Here is a 23673-nt window from a genome sequence, read left to right on the forward strand (position 1 = left end):
TGTGTTCACATTTCTCTCCTCCAAAACCGGTTGCTTAGTTAGTGGCTGATCTCAACTGCGGTGGCTGCTCTGTATTCCCTGGAAATTGAGTAAGGGACTTGGAAAAACTCAGCCTTTGCATCAGATTCTGCCTAGGAGGAGAAAGGACTTTAATAAGACACACCATAATGCACTTTAAATTATGCTTTTGTACACACTGCCAAGCTTGTTAAAACATGGATCTTTCCTTCACCTTCTCAGCGGCTGCTTATGCACTGAGTGACAATTGTGAACTATCCTGGATATCGTGAAGATCGAATCAGAGGGGGTTGATGGCCAGTCTGGAATAATTATTTCAGAATTAAAGAGCACCATGAGTAATAAAATGCTAAGAGGCAATGTAGAAATGATAAATAGTAATATTGATCTTTCGGTATGCCCCCTTTGATAGCGTTATCAGGTCTCCGCTATGAAAAGCAAAGAACCTCTGTCCACAAAGGATGGGACTCTTACTCTCTCGTGAACTGCCCTGGGATTTTCAGATGAAGGGCAGTATATAAATTTAATACATAATGAAAAGGGAGTCCCTTTCTCCTTCTCACTTTGAAAATGACAAGGGGACATGCCACCAAGGGGACAAAACGATTGTTCCTTGCACCACCGAGGGCTGGTCAAAGCCCTGCCAGGGAAGGAAATAGCTGTTGAAGTTCTCCATCTTCAGAGGTAACCCAGGAGAATTTTGGCCATGGACTTGCTACCTGCTGAGGAAGATCCTAGTAAATGTTTTGGCAATGAAACCTCACCAATCTCAGTCTGCCCTCAGCCATCCCCTACTTTATGAGTCCAGAGGATGCCTGCCAGCTTCTTCCACAGTAATCTCCGTGTTGCCATTGCAGAACTCAGCCGGCAAATGGATGGAGACACAATTAGAATGAGTTTCCTCCCACCCCTGATGGCTGGCTCCGACCACCAGTGGTTCTAGGATGAACACATATTCCACGACTGGGTCTTACCATTGCCCCATATCAACTGAGAGCACATCAGCACTCCCTTGCAATGGTGGGTTGTAGGGGAAGTTCTGGTGGGGCACGCTAGCCACTTTCATTGCACTGTTGCCCACAAGTTCTGATCTTCTCATTGAGGAACCCCTGCTAAGCTTCCAGGGAAATCCAGGGTTTTTAAAATCATTGCATTATCACTGCTCTAGTGTGGACAGCAGCAAAATTTGCTGGAGGACTAATTTGAGAACAGAAGACCACCGGCTGGAAGCCAGTCTTCCTTCCCCACCCCTCTTTCGCCTTTGCTTAGCAACTGGGGGCCCAGACTTGCCCCTTCCCCATTTTATTTTGCTGCTGCTCTGATGCTGGGGAAGGTTGAGGCCATATTGAGCCAGCAGCTGCCAAGGGCCCTGGGAGGTTTTTGATTTTTAGCAAGCAAATAAAGGGGAAGAAAACAGAAGCAGCAGATTGGGAAAGTAGTTGCCTAACGCCATCAATGGTAAAAGTCCATTCCTTAAGTTTGTCGCGAGTAATTCCACTTTCACCAGGGGCGAAAGCACATTGTCACATACATTTTCCTGATATAATTGCTTGTTTCCCTGTCCGCAACAATTGATGTGTAGGGCTTTCATAACTTCAGCATGGCATGTCCTCTGCAGAATTAGGTTCCCCTGGACAAAAACACACAGTGGAGATGGATTCACAATCTGTGCACATCACTCTCAGGGTGTATTTCCTCTGTTTGGCACACTAGTGGAGCCCCTGCCAGGCTGGAATGCGAAGGGAACCCTTGCAAAGGAAGGCAGAATGCAATGGACAGCTAGCCACTTGGCTGTCTTTTGTTATGGAAGTCCACCTGAGTGCCTGCAAACCTACTTGCAGAATGCCCAGCTCTAGTATGTATTCAGGGGCTCTGCGTGCCCCAAAGGAGTAAGGGTTGCCAACTTTTTAACCAGCCCTGCTCCTGTGCTTTAAGCAGTTGAAGTTTTCTCCTGGCATGTTGACATAGCGAGGGGGGAAGGTTCACCTAACAGTGGCACAGTTAGATAATGTTAGCCTCTAATACCATCCCCTTTTTTATATGGTAATGTGCAAGAATGTAAAGAAGAGACCTGCTGGATCAGGACAAAGCTCTGTCTAAGTCAGGCATTGGCAAACTCAGCCCTCCAGATGTTCTGGGACTACAACTCCCATCATCCCTAGCTAACAGGACCAGTGGTCAGGGATGTGATGGGAGTTGTGGTCCCAAAACATCTGGAGGGCCGAGTTTGCCTATGCTTGGTCTAAGTCCAACATCCTGCTTCACACAGTGGCCAACAAGATGCCCATGGAAAACCTGCAAGTGGGACGTGAGCACAATAATCTCCGCACCGGATCCTTAGCAACTGGTATGCAGAGATATACTGCCTCTAATACCGGTGGTAATATAGGCATCATGAGTAGTAGCTGCTGTTAGCTTTCCTGTCCACGAATTTGTCCAACCCCCCTTTAAAAAATTGTTCAGGTTGGCAGTCATTTCTACATCTTGTGGATTTCGTAGGTTTCAGTATGGTGCTGTGTGAAGAAGAGCAAAAATGACTTCCTTTTGTCTGGCCAGAAACTTCTACCCTTCATTCAAAAATGTGGTACGTCAGCTGCCTTGCTGTGTTTGGGTGAACCTCTTGCTCATTCTCTGGCTGGAGGCCCTCAACTTCCACCCCAAAATCCTTTCCTGATGGCGCCACTGAACATGAGAGCAGCTCTTCCAGATAAGTTCCACACAGTCCAGCATTCTGTTCCCCATCGGATGTCTCTGGAAGCTCAGAAGCAAGGCAGGAAGGCAACTGCACCCTGTCACCTATTTGTCCTCAGCATCTGGCAATTCAGGAGTATTCTGCCTGAAAACATCGAGCTTGCACTTAGCAATCGAAACTAATGGCCACTGATAGACTGCCCTCCATGAATTTGTCTAATCCCCTTTTAAAAGCCGGCTGAATTAGTGGCGATCACCATATCGTGTGGTAGTCAATTCCGTAAGTTAATTATGCCCTGTGAGAAGAACTACTATCTTTTCTCTGTCATGAATCTGTCTTGCTTAATTTCTCTCTGCGTGTGTACGTGTGGCTGCTGTTTTAATGGCAAGAAGAAAAGCCAGTGGGGAAGTTGGCAACCTGACAAAGGCATGGAGTTCAAGATGAGGGGGAATCTCAAATTCTCCCCAGCCTTTTGGTTTTCAGCATGGCAAAATTGCTGGGAAATCCTGGCCGTTGTGGGGTGTGCGTGAGAATCGAAAGGCAGACTGGTGAAATGAACTAGTGCACACATCCCATTCACGTGTATTGCAGTAATGCCCAGTATTATTGCTCCTGCATTTTATTTCCATGGGTATACTACACTGTTGAGCAGTGCTGCCAAATATTTAATAATGGGATGCTCTTGCGCCCTGTTGGTGTCTGAAATGAAGGACATCTTTTACATGCTGCGGAAAAAGGAGGGATGCTTATCCCCTCTGGGACTGTGATGCTCTGGGTTAGTGAAGAAGGCAAAGCATGGTTCACTGATGACATACTGGCCAGTTTTTGCTGGACTGCCTGAAACGCTGTTGGTTTCAATCTGCCTGGGGCTGATGGGAGTTGGAATCCAATATCTTCTGGAGGGCACCATGTTGGCTACCGCTGGTCTGTAGGAATAGGCAACCTTTCCTCCTCTTGCCTCGAACAGAAATAAACCTAGTGATTTAAAATAATAGCAACTTTCTTCGTTCCCCAGCCAATTTGTGGCCCCTGAAAGCAGCACCTTGGGCAAAATCAACCAATCTCTTGATTTGAGCTCCTGGGAGAAAAAGGTGGGATATAAATGCAGTAACTAAATAGCAATAATAAAGAAAAAAAACTGATGTGGAGTGGTGGTGGCAAGCCCACGCTTGGTATAAGAGAGTTCCCCTTAGGGGGAGGCTTTTGAAAGGGGGGAGCTTTTCAAAGATAACAGAACCCATGCGAGTTTGTGGGACAGGAAAAGCATGGCATAAAATTAACTATGTGCTTGCACTCAAATATTGTGTTTTCTTTGAAGTTGCTGGTAAGCAGGGCCAACCCAAGAAACATCACACTCCAGAAGGAATTATTTCCCAGGTTTTGTCTCAGTGTCAGCCGTCTTGAGCCTCTGAAAAACAGCATATAAATGTTTAAAATAAGTAAAGATAAGGCCATGAAAAAGGCGGTTGGAATGGGTGCAGCAGCTTTGTGTAAAGATCAACCCTGAGCCCCATCGGGTGAGAATAAGACCGAAGTGTTTGCCGCGTGGGCTGATAAACCAGATGCTAACCGCAGATTTATTTTAGGGGTGTGTGTGTCTTCCCCCAACAATGGAGATGTAGTGGGAGGAATAAGAGCTTACAAGATCAGGTCCTCATCCGTGACAGTGAGTCGGAGGCTAGGTAAGAGCTTGGGCTATCTCGGCGACAATAACCATCCTTCCTGATCAATAATACATAATGAACACCGCATCATTAAATAATTCATCGGCAGCAAATAATTTCTGTGCCCCGAGGAGGGGAAGAAAAGCCATCTCTTTAGTGCCCCGCTGGGCCAGCCTTGTGGTTTGCAGTGATTAATTAGTTTTATTTCATAATTAGCCCCCATCCTGCTGCCCCTGATAGAAGATTCCCATGCAGGAAAAAAAAATAGCTTTGAAAGCCTCAGGGGTTTGGTAAGAAAGGAAATAGAGCAATTCTTGCAAGATTGGACCTGGTGCAAACGCGTTTCTTTCTTCCCGTTTTCTCTCCCATTCTTCTTCCTTCTGTCTTTTCTTTCCTGTTGTGTTCACTGTTGTGCATCTTTCTTGCTCATTTGCGTACATCCTTGCATTTTTCTTTGGCCAGCTTTCTACTTCTTTTTTAAAAAAATCTTTTTCAAGTTTCTTCTTTGATCCAGACAGCTTTTGTTTAAAACGAGCCAGCAAAATAACCAGCCACCCACTCATAACACCCCCTTCCCCCTTAAGAAAGAGAGAGAGAGAGACTCTTTCCCCAAGTCTCCCCCAAATGAGACAAACCAGTGGACCACGTCTCTTCTGATGTAGAGGATCGCAACCCCTGTCGCTGATGGAAGGCAAATGCAGCCATGCAAAGTCCTCGTTTGCCATAAGCGAGTGAATAGTTCTGTGGCTGAATGTCTAATTTCCATGCCTAAATTATACCAGCGTATTATTGGTTGCCAAAGGGGCAAAATCTAGGCATCCCAAAAATTTAGCCATGTTGACCCAGAAGAGGAGTCTGTACTTGAGCAAATTGTGCGTGAAGTTTAGAGTTATCTAGAACTTTTCATCATGCTAAATGATAAATAAAGCTGGGGTGTTGGTGGAAGAAATTAATCGTCAGCCAAGTTACTGCCCCCTGCCCTCTTTTCTTTGTTTGCTGTATAGCTTGATTAAAACTTCTGGAAAACCTGGGGAAAAAACTTGTATTATGTTTTATGACATTTTGTTTGGCTTAATAAATACATAAAGACCCAAACACAGATTTTTGGAATCTGTGAGAATGAAAAGGTATGTAAAAAAACTTGACAGATAGAAAACCATGGGGGGTAGGGTTAGTATTCCAGGACTATTTCCGCTGAGCTGTATCTGGCTTGCCAAACTACCCCCAACCTTTGATCATACAAGAGTTCAGAAACGCCAGACTTATATACCTGTATCTGTGCTTTGACTACTCCTCCTTTCTCCCCACCCTTCCCAGAAACCTCTTGCCTCAGCTCCCCCCTCCCCCCAGACCAGCCCTTCCAGTCTCCTGATGCAGTTGGAATGTAACTGGATTCCACTAACCGGATTTCTGAAGCAGATTTTCACAGGTTCAGCAATTCCCGACTGGGGATGGTGGGCTGCGCCGTTCTTCGGTTGCCCTGTCCCTGTTTATTCAGGTCCAGCAGTTTGGCAGCAAGCGAAGAGAGAGAAGGGAGTAGGAAGAAAGTATATGGATGAACCTCCTTTCTTCCCTTAAGGATGCTTGGGGATGATGGGGTCCAAGAATGGGGCAGTTTCTTCTCCTCTCGTCTTGCTTCCTGATGGCCTTAGCACGAGCTGTGTTCTCTCTTCCATGGCCAGACCGTCGGAGAGCGCTCCTAAGCAAGATACCTCTGAATATGTAAATGCAGATTTGTAGGCATTGACGGAATCGGCATTGGGTCACAGTTCCCAGGAAACCTGTGTATACTTCAACCATTCTTACAGACACATTTGGACAAAGTCTGCACACAGCCACATGATTGTGTGCATGTGTGACACTAAAAGCACCATTTAGCCTGCTGCAGAACAACTTGGGAGTGCGTGCGAATGTTTGTTTGGATGTGTGGAGATCCAGTTTTCAAAGGTGGGCCCTGCTGGATGGGGGATTTACATCTGTGATGAAGCTCAGTGCTATGCTTTTCCCACACCAAGAATTCCTGCAGTGCCTAATGAACAAAGGGAAAAGGTTTTGGGGCACCTCACAAGGCTTTCCAAGTACTCTGCACCTGGCTCTACCATAAGAAAGTACGCAGAGCTCTGCTGCATCAGAGCACACCCCATCCAGCTCTGCATCTTGCTTCCAACAATGGCCAAACACTGGAATCTGGATGGAATCTGGAATCTAATGGACCTTTGTCTGATCTAGTAAGGCAGTTTTCACAGCCTTATCCAGCAAGCATCGTTTAAATCTCAAACACTCTTAAATGTAAATCATGCAGCTCAGCCCTGAAGTGCATGAAGTTTTGCTCTGCTTTATTCTTCCCCTTGCTTGGTTCACAAAATCTGGAGACTGACAATTGTCTCTCTTGTGTTTTCCTAGATAGCTGGAGCCATTGCTGGTGGTCGTGTGAATTTTCATCTGTGCCGAACAGGTTTGGCATGTTTTCGTATTGTTTCAAAAACCTACCAAACCTGTTTGATCAGTGAGGCAAAAGATGGGAACTGATGCCTCTCCCAAATCATTTTCAGTTATCAAAAATAAGTAGCTATTTGCCGGATCCATCCTAAGAAAAATAAAAAAAGCCAGCAGGGCAGAAACATTATTCCCTATTTGGGAGCAGTTAGAACGCAGCCCCCGCCCTCTTTGGCAAGTGGTTTTATACCTTCCCATTGTATTCTTTGCAACATGGATGAATTTTCTGCTTTTGTATCAGTTCCAGCATGTCTGCATGTCTCAGGAGAAGAACATCTTTCCTTTTACGTGCTGTGACGCTGCTTCTGTCTGGGCATCCTTGGTTGTTTGCCACTGCTTTGGTTCCAGTTTCCTCCTCTCTCTTCGGCCCTGGCATATTTTGTGGCCAGTGGAAACACCAGAGCCCCATCACCAGTCACGTCCTCGAGCCATTATTCGTTCGTTGCCCTTGTGACCTTCACCAGGATGGTTTCGAATTCATATTTATGGGGTCACAAGGTGGGGGTGAGGGGAGGAGGGGCGTGCAGGGTAACACAATGGGATCTAGGGTAAACATGACCCCTCTTCTACATTGCAAGCCATATGGGCATCCAAACCAGTCCATCTCTCCAAAGCAGAACATGCACTGCTTCAGCACAAGCCAACAGCACACTGTTAAACCTTTTAAAAAATAAAATGTGCTAGTATCTTCAAACTGGAGTGTGACTATGCTGTCCTGCACCATGAACAATACACACAGTGTACACAATTAATTAAAACAGGCACGGGGGTGTCTGCAGATGGCAATATCCTAAAAGCTAGTACCCATCTCCGTTCTCCAGCTTGCTGTGCAACACCCACTCAACTCTTCCCATCCAGACCCCTGTAATCTGTAGACAGCAGTTGTGCACTGAACATAGAATTGTGCAGTTGAAAGGGACCATGGCAATCATCTAGTCCAACCCCCTACAGTCAGGGATCTTTTGCCTAACACGGGGCTCAAATCCATGGCCCTGAGATTAAAGAGTCTCATGCTCTACCAACTGAGCTACGCACTTGAATGTGGTCAAGCTGCCTTTTGGGACCAGTATTTGGGTGCATCTGAAAGTGAGCCTTTGGGCGGTTTCCTTCCAACTCTACAATTCTGTGATTCTATTGCTCTTAAATGGCGAAGGCACGTCAGGCTGACGCGGGTTTTCGGTTACTTGGGATGCTTGACTTATTGCATATTTGCACCAAATCATCATGTGGCATTTACCCTTCCAAAGGAATACACCACGGAGGCCAGCACGGCTGCACAGAATGGGATGCAGAGTACATGCTAATTGCCTCTCAGAAGTCAGATTATCTGAATTTTAGGATGAGATAAAGCAGGCTTACAAGTAGGCACTTGCAAGGTTACCTGTGGCGAGTTAAAGCTTTGTCTGCAGGTGACCAAGCAATAAAGATTATTTTGTAAAATGGATGGCAGTGGGTACTTTTTTTGTCAACGGGCTACAAACAGCAAGCATAGATAGGTGTGAGAAGATGGACTGGCAAACACTCGGCTGGGAATTCTTTACAGATTTTATCCAAAGGCAGAATTGGTATATGTAAGATAAAATCCAGGTGTTGTGGTATCCAGTTGTACATGGCAATATGTCTGACTATCTGTCTGTCTATCATCTATCTATCTATCTATCTATCTATCTATCTATCTATCTATCTATCATCTATCTATCTTTGATAAAAGATAAAGATGCAAGTAGCTTAAAAACAGGCCATAATTTGAAACCTTCACCTATCACTCCGCCCCAGTTGTATTTCTGGATCTCTTTCTCTTTACTTCCTCATCTGTTTCATTCATGCTCCCTTTGACATGCAAATTCACATGCAGTCAAGCTCCTCCGGCCCATTTTGTCTGCAAAGAGAGATTTTTCTGGCCTTGATACAGATATATAACCAGAATGGGCAACATCAGATTGTCCCCTCAGTGACTTACTGTGCGGCACATTGATGCATACTTAAAGCTCTAGAATCCTAAGTTTCATTCAGAAACAAATGAACAACTTTCTAGACCTCAGGAGGGTAGAGATAAGATTTAGATTTAAAACTGGACAGACATGGTAAAGGATTGGAAATTAGGAAGCACACTTCGCATATTATGATAGATGTATGCCTGTGAAGTGCTATTTTATGAGTTGCACTAAGTTTTAGAGTAACAGGTCCAGAAGAAAAATGTGGTAAAAGTACACGATGACTGTGATGAACAGTGCCAGAGTTGTGGAAGTTTTGTATGGAAGCATTATTAACAACGTGTGCCATTGAAATAAGCACATTATAGCTGTGGCCCTCTCTCATTTGTGGGGGTCTTCATTACTAAGCAAGTATATGGCAACAGGGCGAAGAGTTGGGAAAGTGGCCTCTTTTTTTCACATGTTCACCTCCCCTACCCCCTCTTCCCCTGCACAGGGGTCTTTTCCTGTACCTTCTTACCCCACAGCCCATGTATTTCCCCTTGCCCCGTTCCTGTCGATAGGTTAATTGCCCAGGGTCAGGGTTATTGACAGCCTGATTAGTGCCCCTGTCAGCTCTGTACCAGGCTAATCTAGGCGGCCACAGCCCGGAAACACCAGCGCATTGATTTTTTGGGGGATTCCCAGCGACCCCCGCGCTGACACATTGATCCGGCTCCCGGGAGCGAACTCTCTGTCAGCGCTTTGCTGCAGGCCTGCCTTCCTGTCCCAGCCGCACGCACTCCGTGCCAAACTCAGGCTGGGAAGCTATATATATAAAAAAGAGGCGCCAGGTTTTGTCGTCGCTATACCTGCTGGGATTAAAAATGCCCAATTTGTGATCCCTTGCTTGAACCACTAGGCCACAGATGTCTCCCACAAGCGGTTACAATAGAGGGACCTGACTCCCCACTTCACAGTTTGAGTCAAAGTATTGAAATGCCCACTCCTCCTCCTTCTGCACTGTGTCTCACAGTGCCTAACATAGAATCAGAGAATCATAGAGTCGGAAAGGACCCTGAGGGTCAACTAGTCCAACCCCTGGCACGGCAAGAATCTTTTGCCCATGTGGGGCTCAAACCCATGACCCTGAGATCTCATGCTCATCTGACTGAGCTATCCCAGGACTAGGACATCCCAGAGCTTCTAGGACATCCCAGAGCTTCCTTCACCTCTTCCCTAAGCAAAGGCCCAAGAGGTTTTGGTGCCTGAGGCCTCACAGAAGTAAATAATACAGCCAACGACTGCGTTGTTGACAATGGAGGCTCCCTGTCCCTACAAATTCATTTTACTTATTTATCAAATTTATACCCCACTTTTCCTCTAAGGAGCTCACAGTGGCATACATGGTACTCTTCCACCCCATTTTATCCAGACAGCATCCCTGGTAGGTAGGGAGGTAGGCTAGGCTGAGAGACTGTGACTGGCTCCAGGTCACCCCCAGTGAATTTCATTACAGAGCAGGGATTTGAATCATGGTCTCCCAGTTCCCAGTCCAACACTCTTGGCCCTGGTGGGGTTTCTGCTCTTTCATTCCTGCGCTGCATATGCCCTGTTTGCTACAGCTTACACCCATTCCAACATCTGCCAAGGCCCTCCTTACCTCCTTCCTTCCATCTTGGGGGATGCAAATATAAAAGGGGATATGGCTCTTGCAGAAGATGGGAATCAACACCCTAAGCACTGCTGTTCCTAGGCCTGTGCATCGAGCGGCCACAGGGGAAGGGAGCTGAAAAAGTGCCATTGTGGCCGACTCTCCGGATCAGCTCCTGGCAAGCCCAGTTCATCTCCTCCACTTAACTACAGCGTCTGCAGCTCCTTCTAGGGCTGCAGGAAAAGAGTCGAGCCGTCATGATGCCGGACGTTCCCAGTCCACGCACCAGGAGGTAGGCGTAGGACCCCCAAACCCCAAATATGCAACCCTAGAAAGGCACGGAGAGGAAGCTCATGCTAAGAACTCAGCGAGCAGGAATAAGAAACTCAACAAGCGGAGCTCCTTCCCAAAGGGAAACAGCGAGCAGAAGATGCCGGGATCCCCCCCCCCGCCTTTTCCGCACACGCTTCCTCTAGCTTTCAAGTGCTTTCTTGCCAGACTGGGGTTCCCCCCCCCTTTCCCCTCCCCAACTGCCCCCTGCCATCACTTACACAAATATTGACGCTAATGGTGTGTAGCGGGATGTAGAACATCCCAGCCTTCTAATTGTTGTGACTGGGGATCGGCAGGCCGATTAAACGCCATTGATTTTCTCATACTAACCGCATTGATTTTTAAATTTCCTATTGATTCCTGCCCTAAATCTCTTTAAGCAAAGACTTCACTCCGCAGATGACATCGGCTGATTAGCAGGAACAACTGTGGGTACGCTGCGTAGCCAGGGGTGGGGGGTGCAAGGGGCAGGGGGGAGTTTTATGTCAATTCTGGAGGGTACGGAGAACCAGGACACCTGGATTCTGGCACTGGGAATGGGGAGTGGGCTTCAGTGGGCCGTAGCAGGAATGCCACAAGCTACGAGCCAGGACTCTGGAAGAGGTGTGTGGGGTCCTAAGAGGACAGTTGGTTGGACACTTTGGGTGTGGCCTTATGAGATGGGTTGGGTGTTTGCAAGGGAGCTCTTGCAAATGCAAGGCTGGTTTTTTTTTTGGTGGTCCCTGTTTTGACAACAGCGCTTATTCCTCTACAAAGGAATTATTTGCTATGAGCCCTGTTTTAAAAAATGCTCGGAGGAGAATGTTTCATCTGAATTGATCATCCGTGTGTATTTTCGAAGAAAGATCCATAGCGTTGCATTTCTGCTTACTCTTCTCAAGTACCGATTCCGAAAAATTAATGTGGATCTTTAGCTTCCCCCTGTTTCTCCACAAGGGAGGATAAACGCAACTTTGGAAGAGGCCCGTTTGTGGATTGCAGAATTTGTGTGCCTCTCCGCTGCAGTAGCTCACTATGACTGCGCCTACCTTTCTATGTTCTGTGTAATGAAGGGCATTGGGGAATCTTAGGATCCAGCTTTCTGACGTCTGCAGGTCCGTTATTTTAGGTACGGAGAGTCTGGGTTTTTCTATCCTGGTGCGCATATAGTTTGGCAAAGGCTACTGTTGGCACAGGTGCTAAATGGTGCTGGCACCAGAGGTTTGTGGTACTCGCAGATAAAAAAATGGGAAGACCCAGCTGTGGTTGGCATAGAGCTAGCCGGGGCCTTTTCTCTGCCTTGCCGTTTTGCAACGCTATGATACTACACCCTTTGCATTTCTGTAGGATGGAAGCAACTCCACTCTGAGGCGTTTGAGGAGAGGTACATACTATCTCTCGATATGTGGCCCCCGTGCCAGAAAGGTTGGCCACCTCTGCCTGAGGTATACCTACAAAGTTAAGTTGCTTTAGTAACAGGCCCTGTCATGGCCGACCCCACCATTAAGCAGCATTGTGCAGGATTGGATCTGTGGGAGAAGAGTGCGAGGCGACCAGGAATGAAACTGTCAGAGAAGGCGGCCACAAATGCACACCACCTTGGTACCAATTTAAACAGCCATGACTTCCCCTCCCCGCCAAATCCTGGGAACTGTAGCTTGTCACGGGTGCTGAGGGTTGTTAGGAAACACCCTATTCCCCTCACAGAGCTACAGTTGCCAGAGCGGTTTAACAATTAATCCCTCTTCAGGAGGAAATCTGGGAATTGTAGTTCTGTGAGGGGAACGGCTCTCAGCACAAACGACAGCTCCCAGAATTCTTTGGGGGAAGCCATTGCTGTTTACAGTAGTGTCTTAGTGGGGTGAAGGTGCGGCCTGATTTTTATTGAGGCTCAACTCGATGTGAACAGTGCCTGTGTTTAAATCTAGGCCCGATTTAGTCACACTTGAAATGGGGGAGCGGGGGCTGGTTTTCCGAGGCATGAGGTCTGGAGGGTGGGTTTCAAAGCTGTTGAACTTTTTTTTATAAAAAAGGTGCTAAGCCTTCTCCCTCATGAATGCATCTTCCCTTCTCACAGTCTCTTTCCTGAAGTCACTTCCCCCCACTTCTGGGCAACAACCATGGAAGTGAGCTCAGGAGAGAGAAAAGTGTTTGTGGCGAGATGCTATGAGGAGATATGTGGCAGATTGGAGGCGGGTAAGGATTCAGCTCCCCTCGTCGTCCACATATCGCTTTGCTCTAGAAAATGGCTGCACCCCTGCTTTACACATGGTTGGGGCAGACCACTGTTTAAACCATGTTTGTCATGGGTCATTTGAGCCTGGTGGAGAGTGGTCTGAGCTCAAAAAAAAAATCCAGCACCAAGGAAAAACCCCAAACCATAACACAGAGCTAAGGTGAGGCAGACTAGGAAGAGACCACACAGTTTCATAAGACGCAGGCTCTGTGCTGCGGAGGAAAGAAGGTGGCACCTTTAATGTTTTGCCTAGCTTAAAAACAGATTATATATTTGTTCCCAGATGGTTAAAGGTTGCTGGAGAAAACCACTGTTTTCTCTGGTTATGGAGATTTGCTTTTCCTGTGCTATTAGCATATCCGATCAAACAGGTTGTGCAGGTTTTTTAGGACTTTGGAAAACCTTTCGAAGTCTGTTTGACTGGAGATGACAGTGAGGTGAAATAAATGTGAGCATGTGTGTCCAACTGAGGTAAAGATACGTTTTAATAACTCTTTTAAAAAGTCTGCTTCCAGTGGGCCCTGCTGAGCATTCAATGAAATCTCATTTCTTCATGTGCAAGTTGTGCAGTGTTTGTGCATACATTGCTGTTCCTTTGATATGTGCCCGTGAGAGTGGCGTTGTCATCCCAGGCCTTTTCTGACACTCTGTTCTCTTCTCAGGTTCTGGACTGGACTGGAGTGAATGTACTACAGCTGCCACTTCTGCCTGAAAGGTCAGTAGTTCTGCAAAGTTTATTTATGGGGCGTGTGAGCGGGGGTGAGGCTGTTGACTCCCCACCCGTAAAGAAAAATCAACGAGAAAAAGACACTAAAAAGCACGTTTGGAACTCTCTCATTGTATTAGTGACAGATGCAGCGGCAGAACTATGTGTTACATGCACAGGCCTTTATCGAAAGATGGCTGCTTTTCTTGGGCAAAAGCAGCACTGGGGAGGGGGGTGGTTTCGAGCAGAGAAGTAGCTGAGTGTGCCTTGTGTGCTGAATCCTTTCTCGGCTGCTACTTCTCCACTCCAAATTGCTTTGCTCCAAGCCAGCCCTGTGCACCTCCGGTGCCAAAAACGTGCATGCTCTCTGCAGGGGCTGAGGGTGTGTGTGTGATTTGGAGCCACAGGCAGGGAAGGGATTAAGCACACCCCTGCCACTTCTCTGCTCAAAAATTGCCATCCAAAAGTTGGCTTTTCCCTAGGCGAAACAGTTAGTTGTCAGACTCTTGTTACCCACGTATGCATGCAGTGTGAAGCTATGCTGTAAATATCACTAATGCAGGGTAGAATACGGAAGGAAAAGCACGTATGGCCAACGTAGGTATGCACCAATTTAAGCGTAAGCTGGTTCCAGGGTCTTTCTCCCTTGGGAACTGTACTGTGAGGGGAACTAGGAAATTCCAAGGAAGAACTGCCAACCCCATCACCATATCACAATTCCCAGGATTCTGTGGGAGTAGCCATAACAAAGGGACTTTTTCAAAACCAAAATTTGTAGTGTAGATACACCGGACATTTTATGTATGGAAATATCACTGGAGTGTGAATGAAGGTGGCCATCCTACTGAAATAAATACAGAGGCACGTGCTCCAACTTTCTGAGGCTAACCATGACCCCAAAAGCCTAACTGGATGATCAGCGATTGGATTTCCTGACATAATTTTCTTCTTCTAAGAGCAGCCACTTGGGGGTCTTGATTCAGTGTAGAACTACAGGAGTATGGCCCTTTAACCCTTTCTCCTTGCACTTCTACCCAGATTCAAATTGCATTCCTGTCCCTGCCCCTACCCCTACACCAAGAGTAGCTATTAGCCATGTAGGAGGTATAATATAGGTACTTTCCTGTCGTCCCCCCTGCAGCAAATAGCAGTAGGTGTGTGCATGAGGTTTTCACTGGTGAAATCAGCACCTGGCATGCAGAGGGTTAATTCCCTTTCCGCTGTTCTGCAGCCCCAACTGACTTTCCCCACAGCTGCTACTTACCTGGAAAGGAAAAAGGTGCTGAGAGATGGATTAATGCCACTCCAATATCATGTCTAGTTGGGGTCTAAACTATTAGCAAGATAAGCAGACAGAGGTATTTTGCTTTTTTTGCTTCAGCACCCAGATTTCTAAATTTTCTGAGGGAAATTAATGCTTTGATTTTAGGGCACACAGCTAGGAAACCAAAATAACCAAAATATGTATGGGTGGGCAAGCCTTGACTAAGTGCCTTGTGGGTAGACTCTGTCCTTGCTGCTCACCGACTGTTCGTGTGACCCTTAGAGGAATCCCACTGTCTCTTTTTTGATTCCATCTCACTTTTTGGGCATGCTGATGGGCAGGGATGGTTCATGGGCATCACTGTGAGTTCTGGCTGAAGATGGGGACATGCTTAGTGACATCTGGCAGTCTTGCCTGCATTCTTCCAAGGGATCTTAACCTGTGTCCTGTGTCAGGAGCAGAGCATATTGTAGGTGGCAGGACCGTTATATTATTTTAAGCACATACAATGAAGTCTGGAGAAGTCTTGGCTATTTGATTGGCCAGGCATGTGAAATTTTGATGCTGTCGGTATCTATCCGTGGGTGCCTTGGCTGGCACTGGAGAAGTTGCTATGTCTGTAAAATGGGAATTATAATACTTAACCTTGCAAGGTTATGAACTCGGGAAGGTGAAAGAGCTAAAGGGGTAGGGTCCAAATATATGCATGCAGGAGATGGACCCCACACACAGGTAGTGTTTTACTTGCTGTTTTTGCTGACAATGGGAGAAGCCTCTTTTAAAAAAGTGAACAGTGGCTTGATATTTCACTGGTGAGAGCTGCTGCAGTGCTGGCATTTCCCCTCTTCCTGAACATACCTGCCCCTTCTTCACTTGCTGGCCAGAAACTGTAAGGAACATAAGTGCCAAATACATCATCATCAAAAAAAATACTGCTATGTTTGATTCTGTGACATGGGATTTTATTCATACATTTTCACTATTGCCTGCTGCTAATAGTTCAAGTTAGAGGAGCAGGGATCAAGAACAGATCTTTGTACAATCAGGCCAAATGTCTACATTTTCTACAAAGTGGCAAGGAAAATGGATTTGGCCTCTGTTTTCTTCTAATCCAGGGCTGGAGGGACTAGGTGAAACATACCTATGAATGTGATTCTGGTGTGCATGTTGTCTTTTCTTCTTTACAAGGCCCACTGAATCCACAATACTGTACTTTGAAATAAGTGACAGTCTCCAATTACTTATTTTTCAGGGTGGGTTGAAATTGGCTTTATTGTTTCGTCGAACATTTTTTTAATGTGTAAAGCATCAAACTGTACAATTTCTGATCATGTTAAAAGGCACAGGTTACTGCAGTGGAATTTCGGTGAAAAAATCAGGATGACACCTTTCCCCAAAAGTCATAAAGGATCACTCTATAAAATCCAAGCTGATCTCATTGCCCATGTGTGGGATAAAGCAAAGTTGAACATGGAGGCCCGGCCCCCTATTGATGAAGGCTTACCCCAAATATTTTCTCTTCCATGTCTTACATGAGAAAACTCCTCTGTATATTTACTAGTTTCCCACTACAGCAATCTTTTTGCAAATATCACATCCACTTTCCTACCTTCCCTTTTTTAGGAACTGGGGAATGAGGGTAAAACGCTTTGCAGGTATCTCCCTATCCCCTAAAAGAAGATAGAGTGGAAGACAGCCAAAGAATGATGCCCCCCCATTCATTGACGATATCCCAGCGAGAGTTCCGCAGCAACAAAGAAATCCCATCTTCCATTCTTTTCGTTCCTTTTATTTCCTCTTTTAATTGTATGTTACTTCCTGTAGGAGGAGAACTATTTCTGATTAAATCTCAATCTCTCTTTCTCTCTCTTTAAATTATCACCTCCTCCAAACCTCTTTCTAGATTTCCCCACTATTGCCTCCAAATTAGCAAATTGCATTTTAAAAAGATAAAATGAACCAACCAAATCTTAATAAGATTTGGAATGAAAAACTGGAAAAGAGTGTTCATTCCAGATTTCTTGGTAATTTTTCAGAGGGTCCATTAATTGCTCTATTAGATCACTTATTGAATTTTTCTTCCAAATCTTTATTTCTTTAGTATTGAGCTTGTAAGCCACGGCATCATAGTCCTTTAGATCCTTCCATTTCTTTGAAGGTAGGCCCAGGTTGTAGTGAGGATGCTAGGTTGTACAGGAGGAAAGGCTGAAATTGCACATCTTTTTACAATAAACATTTAAATGGTAAACAAATATGATAAGGTAGGGGTAGAAAGAGATTTCTTGTTTCCCAGTTTTTAATTCTAAATGAAGACAGGAAGTATCTTAATACATGCAAAAGACATACCATATCTAACTCTAGAACTGCAAAGTAACATCTTGTACATTGCAGGATAGCAATAATGTTTTCTAAATAATATTTAATAGGAAATGGCTTCTCTCTCTCTCTCTTATTTCAATTAACCTTTTGTACACGTAATCTGCATGGTTGAAGTGACCAAAGAGTGTGTATGCATGTTTAGTGATGATTCTTATCCATCTAAGTTGTTGGTGCTACTTGCTCTGGATTAATCAGTTCACAGAAAAGGGATATACAAGTTTAACCAATCCAGCAAGAAGTATCCATACATAATGCAGGTTCATCTTCTGGATCAGGATCTGTTTACGCTGCAAAATTGCTACATGAGCAGATCTTTTGTTTGGATGCCAGCACCCAGCTATACATACAGTTCCAGATATTGGATTGGGAATCATGCATGCAGTGCCCAGCGCTTCATTGCTGATTGGATCCGCATTAGCACTGTGTGGTGTGGAGAGGATATTCCTTCCCATCCATCTTGTGTGATGCAGATGGAAACGCAGAATGCCCACCCCTTACTTGGAGTCTGCACGTAGCTATTGTCTGCATGCTAATTAATTGCGTGCCATTATATTTGAAGTTTAAATGCACAAATAACAATGTAAAAGCTGGATTATTTAAGAAAAAGCAAACAGGTGTATGCACACATCTATATGATCTGTCTACAGAGAGAAATTAAGGCCAACATCCATAGAACGGCACAACTGGATCCTCTTACCCAAGGAAGTTTGGCATGCTAGAAAGAAGTCATTTTTGAAACTAAATAGTTTGTAATATGACACGGAGGAGAAAATTTTGCTGTTTCAAGAAATAAATACTGTAGTCCAGAATCCAAGCAGGCACCCACCCACAAGCCATTGAGCTCAACTCTTCGGATGCTGGCTTATAGGGATAAAACGTTCCTCTGTTTACTCATTATTCCATACACTTTTCTGTTCCACGTCTCCTTGTTTAAACCTCTTACTCCATGCATCAGTTCTGTTGTAGAAAGGTGGAAACAATGGAAACAATAAATAAACAAAACAATAAATACTTTTGCCAGCAATTAAATTTGAGATTAGCGATGTATTTAGGATGAATATTTTTTATTTCCACCCCACCCAATTCCCATTGGTTTAGAGTAGTTACAATATAAAAATAAATCACATTGAAACAATCCTTCTAATGCCCAGTAGAGTAGATACTGGTGCAGAAAGGGTGGAGACTGGAAATGGCATATCCATGCTGCACATTTTAAAAGAGCAGTGTGTTTCTTTTAGTTTGTTTGGGATGAAATAGAAGAGGGGGCAATACCTCATTGGACCAGCAGTTATAAGGGCATTTTCGCAGGTGCTGCTAAGAACTCCCTTTCATCTACAAAGCAATACTTTCAAGCGTTGTTAAATGCAGATTAGAACGTGGAAAGGAGTTATTTTCAAGGTAGCCTGTTCAGGATTTACATTTGTTGGGCAATTCCAATGCAGGCTGAAGCAGCTCTCCTGGAAACGAACCAAGTCCTCCTGTTAGGTGACTGCCTTGTTTCTTTGGATGGGTGGATTTGTGATTAACTCAGCTCCTCTTTCCTACGGTGGTTTATTATTAGCATCTACAGACCTTCCTTTTCCCTTTGAAGGCTGAAATGGGGTGCACATGTACCCTCTTCCCAGCTTCACTCCAGAAAGACAATTCCTTCAGGTGAGATCAAACACTATCCAAAAACAGCCATCATCCCCAGTTTGGCTTTTCTTATTATTTTGGAAAATGTCTACTATAATAGCCTTGGTTGGTTCGTTTGCGTGTGTATGTGTGTATGTGTACATTCCATCTTCTGTGACCTAGAGACAGGGAGAAAAGGAGAGAGAGAGAGAGAGAGAGAGAGAGAGAGAGAGAGAGAGAGAGAACATATTAACACCCCCACTTTAAGGCTAGCGGCAGTTAATTTCTGACCTCAGCACTGTGGTACTGAATCAAATAATTGCACTCTTTCTATCCCACCAACTCTTATTTTTTCCTCTTCTTTCTCTCTCTCCCCCTCTCTCTCCTTCCCTCTCTGCCCCATGCATATTCATCTATTTGCCCCTCCATCAATCTGATATCTATCTATATTACGCCATATATACCCCTCTCCTCTCTCCTTCTGCCTCTCCCTAATATATTTCCATCCCATTCTCTGTCCATCCCTTTCTCCATCTCTCTCTCCCCCCCCCTCCCTTTCATATATTGTCTGTCTGTCTATCTTCCACTCCGCGCTCTCTCCCCACACATTTCTATCTTTGCATCCATCCTCTATCTACTTTCTCTCTCTCCATGTTTCCTGGGCTGTTGGAATAAAAAAAAAGGGGGGGGGGGATCAAATGATACATGAAAAGAGAGTTCAATGGGACACAGATAATGGTATCTGCTGTTGATCTCCTTTTGGACCACTTGTTTGAAATGCAGTTGAACAGGACTTGCAAGATCATAATAGAGTAATAAGGGATATGTGCATGGAGGTGGGGAGAAGAATCCAACTGCACCCAGAGAGTAAATGGGGGAAAAGAAATATCCTGCGATATTGGGGCAGGACTCAAGTTTTGGGGTTTGGCTGGCTCTAGCTGTGACTCACAGCTCATCCACACAACAGTTTCTCCAAGGGCTGATTTGATGCAGAAGCACCAAACTGGAAGTATGGCGCATGGGGTTCAGCGAGGGTTAGTAGTAGCAGGAGAAAGAGGTATCAACTAGCCTGTAGCATCCCTCCACTCCAGAGGGTTGAAGCCACTTCGGAAAAGCGGTCCTCTAGTTAGACAGGTCTGGCAGGGCTTTCCCCCCAGCGTTGTTGCAAAATCCTACCAAACCCTTTTGGAGAGTGGCAGCAGGGTGGGTGCAGGAGAAATTTGTGTGTCGATGGCAGGCGACGAAGCCTTTAGCGATCCATGTTGGTGAACTCCCTTTTGAAACTATTGTCTGTCTCCCTGCCAGTTCCCAGGAAGCAGCGCTGGCTGGGGTTGATACCCCAACTGCGGCTTACACAGACGTGACACTGTTGGGGGAGTGGGAGAGAAGGCAGTTGGGGAAAAATAAGGAAACCAACATCGTCTAGAGAAGCAACATCTGAATGCATGTGCATTTAAAAAAAAAAGTGCCAAGTCCTTCAATGGGTGATAAGGCCTGGGTGGGGAGAGAAGCACGATGTGATCCTGAGCCAGGGACCAAAGGGATCACAGAAGAGGTCGCTTTCTCACACACGTCCCTCCCCAAAGCCTTATAAAGAGAGACTAGGGGTTGAACAGACAGGTGCCTCTGCTTTCCCCCTTGAAGGAAAGTAAAAGAAAGTGAGTCTCCTGGAGAGAAGTCAAAGAGTTATTACAGAAACTCTCTTGGCCTCATTATATATCCCATGGGCTATTTTTTGAGGGTGGGGAAGGTCACCCCTTTATTATTACAGTGCCTAGTAGTAATTATCTGTGTAAATCTTTCTTCTTCTAATAATAAACCTGGAAGGGGCTGTGAGCGCTGAGTGCCTGGTTTGGGGCTACACACACACACACACACACACACACACACACACACTAATTTAAGTAAGGGGATGGAGGAGCCTTATGAAGCTGATTAAGGGGTTTATTTTTAGCCCTGGAAAAAGAGGGATAGTGGAAGTGTCAGGTGTAGGGTGTGTGTTACTTTTTTTTTTTTTTTTTGAGAAAGAAGGCAAGCGAAGGAAGATTATTTGCTTGATGGGGGGGTGTCAATAATTCATCCATACTCTCTTTCCCCTCCCCCCCTTTCAACACCCACACTAAGCTTGTACCTAAGGAATAATTGCTTTTGTCTGGGTGGACTGTATTTGTGCAAAGAGTGAAGAAGGAAGGGGGGGGGGGAGAGATGTTGGTAGCGGAGCCCCCCGCGGGGGGGATTGCGAGGGACGGCAAGTCGCTGGCTCGGATGTCATTTGTCAAAGCGGGGTGGTTGGAAGGAGAGAGGGGAGGTAGAAGCAAAGGGGGGGGAGATAACGGGGAAGACAATAAAGTGGGAATCGTAGGCTCTGTGTGTGTGTGTGTGTGTGTGATGGAAAAGGGGGGCGAGGTGAAGTGGGGGGGGAGAGAAAGATTCGGACGGAGCTAAGGGGCCCCCGTTGATCTAGTGAAAAGGGGCAACACACACACACACAGGCACTGTCGGGGGGGGCACGCAGTGTTTTACACACACACACACACACACACACACACACTTGCACGCACTCGCACCCCCTTTTCCTTTTCTGCAAAAGCCTTAAAACGATGCACACTGTCCGGCTGTAGTGCCCAAACCTCACACGTCCTTGCAGCACGGACAAACACACACGCACTTGCCCGTGCACACACCCATGCACGCACGTGTGTAAGTGCAGAAAGCGGAGCAGTGTGTGTCGAAGGGGGGGGGGAGGGAGAGAGAGAGAGAGAGAGAGAAGAGAGAGATTTCCACTCCCCCCCCCCACCCTGGGTTGATTGTCATCCTCGGTCGATCGTCACCTGTCCAGCGTGTGTGTGTATGTGTCCCCCCCCCACTTCGCCCGCCCGCCACCCCTTTCTCTCCACTCACCCACCCACCCTTTTATATATATATTTATATTTTTTTCCCTCCGTGGGGTTATGCGGAGTGTCACTCACAGGTCCCCGACATGTTCATCCCACTGCCGGTCCCCTTGGTCTTCCAAAGATCCGCCGGCCCGGAGAACGGATGGCGCCTCAAGTCGCCGCTCGCCCTGCGCTCTGCAAACGGTAAGAAGAAGGGGGTGTAGGGGGCGGAAAGAGAAAGAAAGCAGCCGGCAAGTCAGCAAGGAACATCATGGGGAAAAGGAAGGGAAAGGGGGAAAGAAAAAGACGAGAGAGAGAGAGAATGAGAGAGATGCCACCAACTCTTGCAGCCGAGAAGAGAGAGAGAGAGAAAGAGGGGGAAAGGAGGGGAGAAAAAGGGGAAAGAGGGAGAGGAAGAAAGCGGAGATGGGCGAGCGGGGTTTTTATTCATGCGGTATTGATCCGGAGTGTCACTGCTCCGTATCGAACCTCCGGCGCCGGCATCCTGCGGTCGATAGACGGAGGGGGTGGGGGTCGGTGGGGGTGGGTGGTAAGCAGGGAAAAGAAGCCAAAGGCAGCCGCCGAAACCAACAGCACGCAGACGCCGGTGGAAGAAGACTGGGCAAAAAAGAGAAAAAAGAAAGGGGGAGAAAAAAGAAAGAAAAGAGAGATCCCCCCCACACTTTCACTTTTGCTGGCTTGGGGGGGGACACCGGTGAAGCCTTTGCTCCCACCCCAATCATCAAGTTATTTTTATTATATTGCTATTATTTCCCTATGAGGTTCTTCCTCTCTTCGGTATATGGGAAACACCAAGTAAGGTTTAGGGTTAGGCAGGTGGTGGGCCGGTGGGGGAGGATTTTTCTAGCCCAGAGAGAATTAGGGGGTGGGGGTGGGCAGAAAGCACCTGTGAGATCCAGTCTGGGAAGGTGGCTCCAAATAACCCCACCTGCCTCTTCTCCAGTGTCAGCCAGTTCTGTCAAATTGTTCACAGCCTCCCATAAGTACCCCTTTTCATCAATTGTCCCCCAAGAATATCCTGTTCGAGTTTCAGGTGCAACCCAGGTAAATGGTTACTCTAGTGCAATCATGCCAAACACCCCACCAATATTTTCTGGTTTTATGCTTCAGATCCTCCCTCCAAATCTTCCCCACATCTAGTCAAATGCTTCTAACAATAATCTCCTGTTGAAGTTTGACCAGCCCCCCCCCCATGTCTGCTTATGCCCACCCTCCTCCACCCACCAATTTTGCGAGTTAAATTCTGGCATTGTGAATAGTTCAGATTCTCTGTGTTCCTTGGGATGGGGTGCTTCAGATGGGAAATGAAACAGGACCGTTGCCTTGTGTTTAAGGGGAGTTTATGTCCCCCCCTCCACCCCACAGCATTTGGGGTCTGCTTTGTGGCTCACTGCTCCCCTCTTCCGATTTTAGACATTTCCTCTGTATTCTAGTTACTGTTCGTTGTCAGCGTAAGATGTATAGTTCCTCTGGCCCCCCTGTGTCAAGCTATTTCATTCTGCTGTGCGCCCCCCCCCCATTCTACACACCTCACTATTATGTCTGGGCGCATCTTAAAAATAGACTTTTGGATTGCACCTCTCGGCCATTAGACTATGGACGGTGAACTCAAAAGATAAGTGGGGATGTGTTCCTTTGAAGTGATGGGCCTTCAGAACAGGGGAGAGGGGGGTGCGTGGGGGTCTAGTAGTTAGAGAAGGGATGTAGGGGAGGGCTGTCTCCAGAGCTGGGGCTCCCGAGGTCTATGAAGGGCTTTTCTAGGTGACCTTGGGGGAAAATTCTCTTCTGCCTCCTAAAATTATGAGGCAGTGGATTATATGGAATGTGC

General features: G+C 46.3%; 1 protein-coding gene and 1 long non-coding RNA gene across 11 annotated transcripts in view; one reads left to right on the forward strand and one right to left on the reverse strand.

Moving 5' to 3' along the window:
* Positions 1 to 23673, forward strand: part of POU2F2 (POU class 2 homeobox 2) — a 105515-nt gene that overhangs the window by 15072 nt on the left and 66770 nt on the right. For 2 of the 9 annotated variants that reach the window (XM_081868978.1, XM_081868976.1), the window contains exons 1-2: positions 13642 to 13700; positions 21920 to 22028. In XM_081868978.1, the coding sequence (XP_081725104.1) occupies positions 21929 to 22028 (100 nt within the window). In that variant the 5' untranslated portion in view covers positions 13642 to 13700; positions 21920 to 21928. Of the gene's footprint in view, positions 1 to 11338; positions 11374 to 11915; positions 12195 to 12299; positions 12352 to 12461; positions 12876 to 13440; positions 13457 to 13641; positions 13701 to 21919; positions 22029 to 23673 lie in introns of those variants that run through there. The other 7 variants (XM_081868977.1, XM_081868974.1, XM_081868982.1 and 4 more) reach the window with 7 other exon arrangements.
* LOC309346209 lies at positions 13642 to 22020 on the reverse strand. Of its 2 annotated transcripts, none has more exons than XR_014158468.1 (3): positions 21918 to 22020; positions 15618 to 19127; positions 13642 to 13710 (listed from the first exon to the last, which is right to left on the reverse strand). It is a non-coding gene; the product is annotated as an uncharacterized lncRNA (long non-coding RNA). The 2 variants fall into 2 exon arrangements; XR_014158469.1 differs by lacking the exon at positions 13642 to 13710 and having other exon boundaries at positions 13711 to 18291; positions 18607 to 19127.

This window comes from Podarcis erhardii (genome assembly GCF_964252035.2).
Source record: "Podarcis erhardii genome assembly, chromosome: 7".
In the NCBI taxonomy this organism is placed as follows: Eukaryota; Metazoa; Chordata; class Lepidosauria; order Squamata; family Lacertidae; genus Podarcis; species Podarcis erhardii.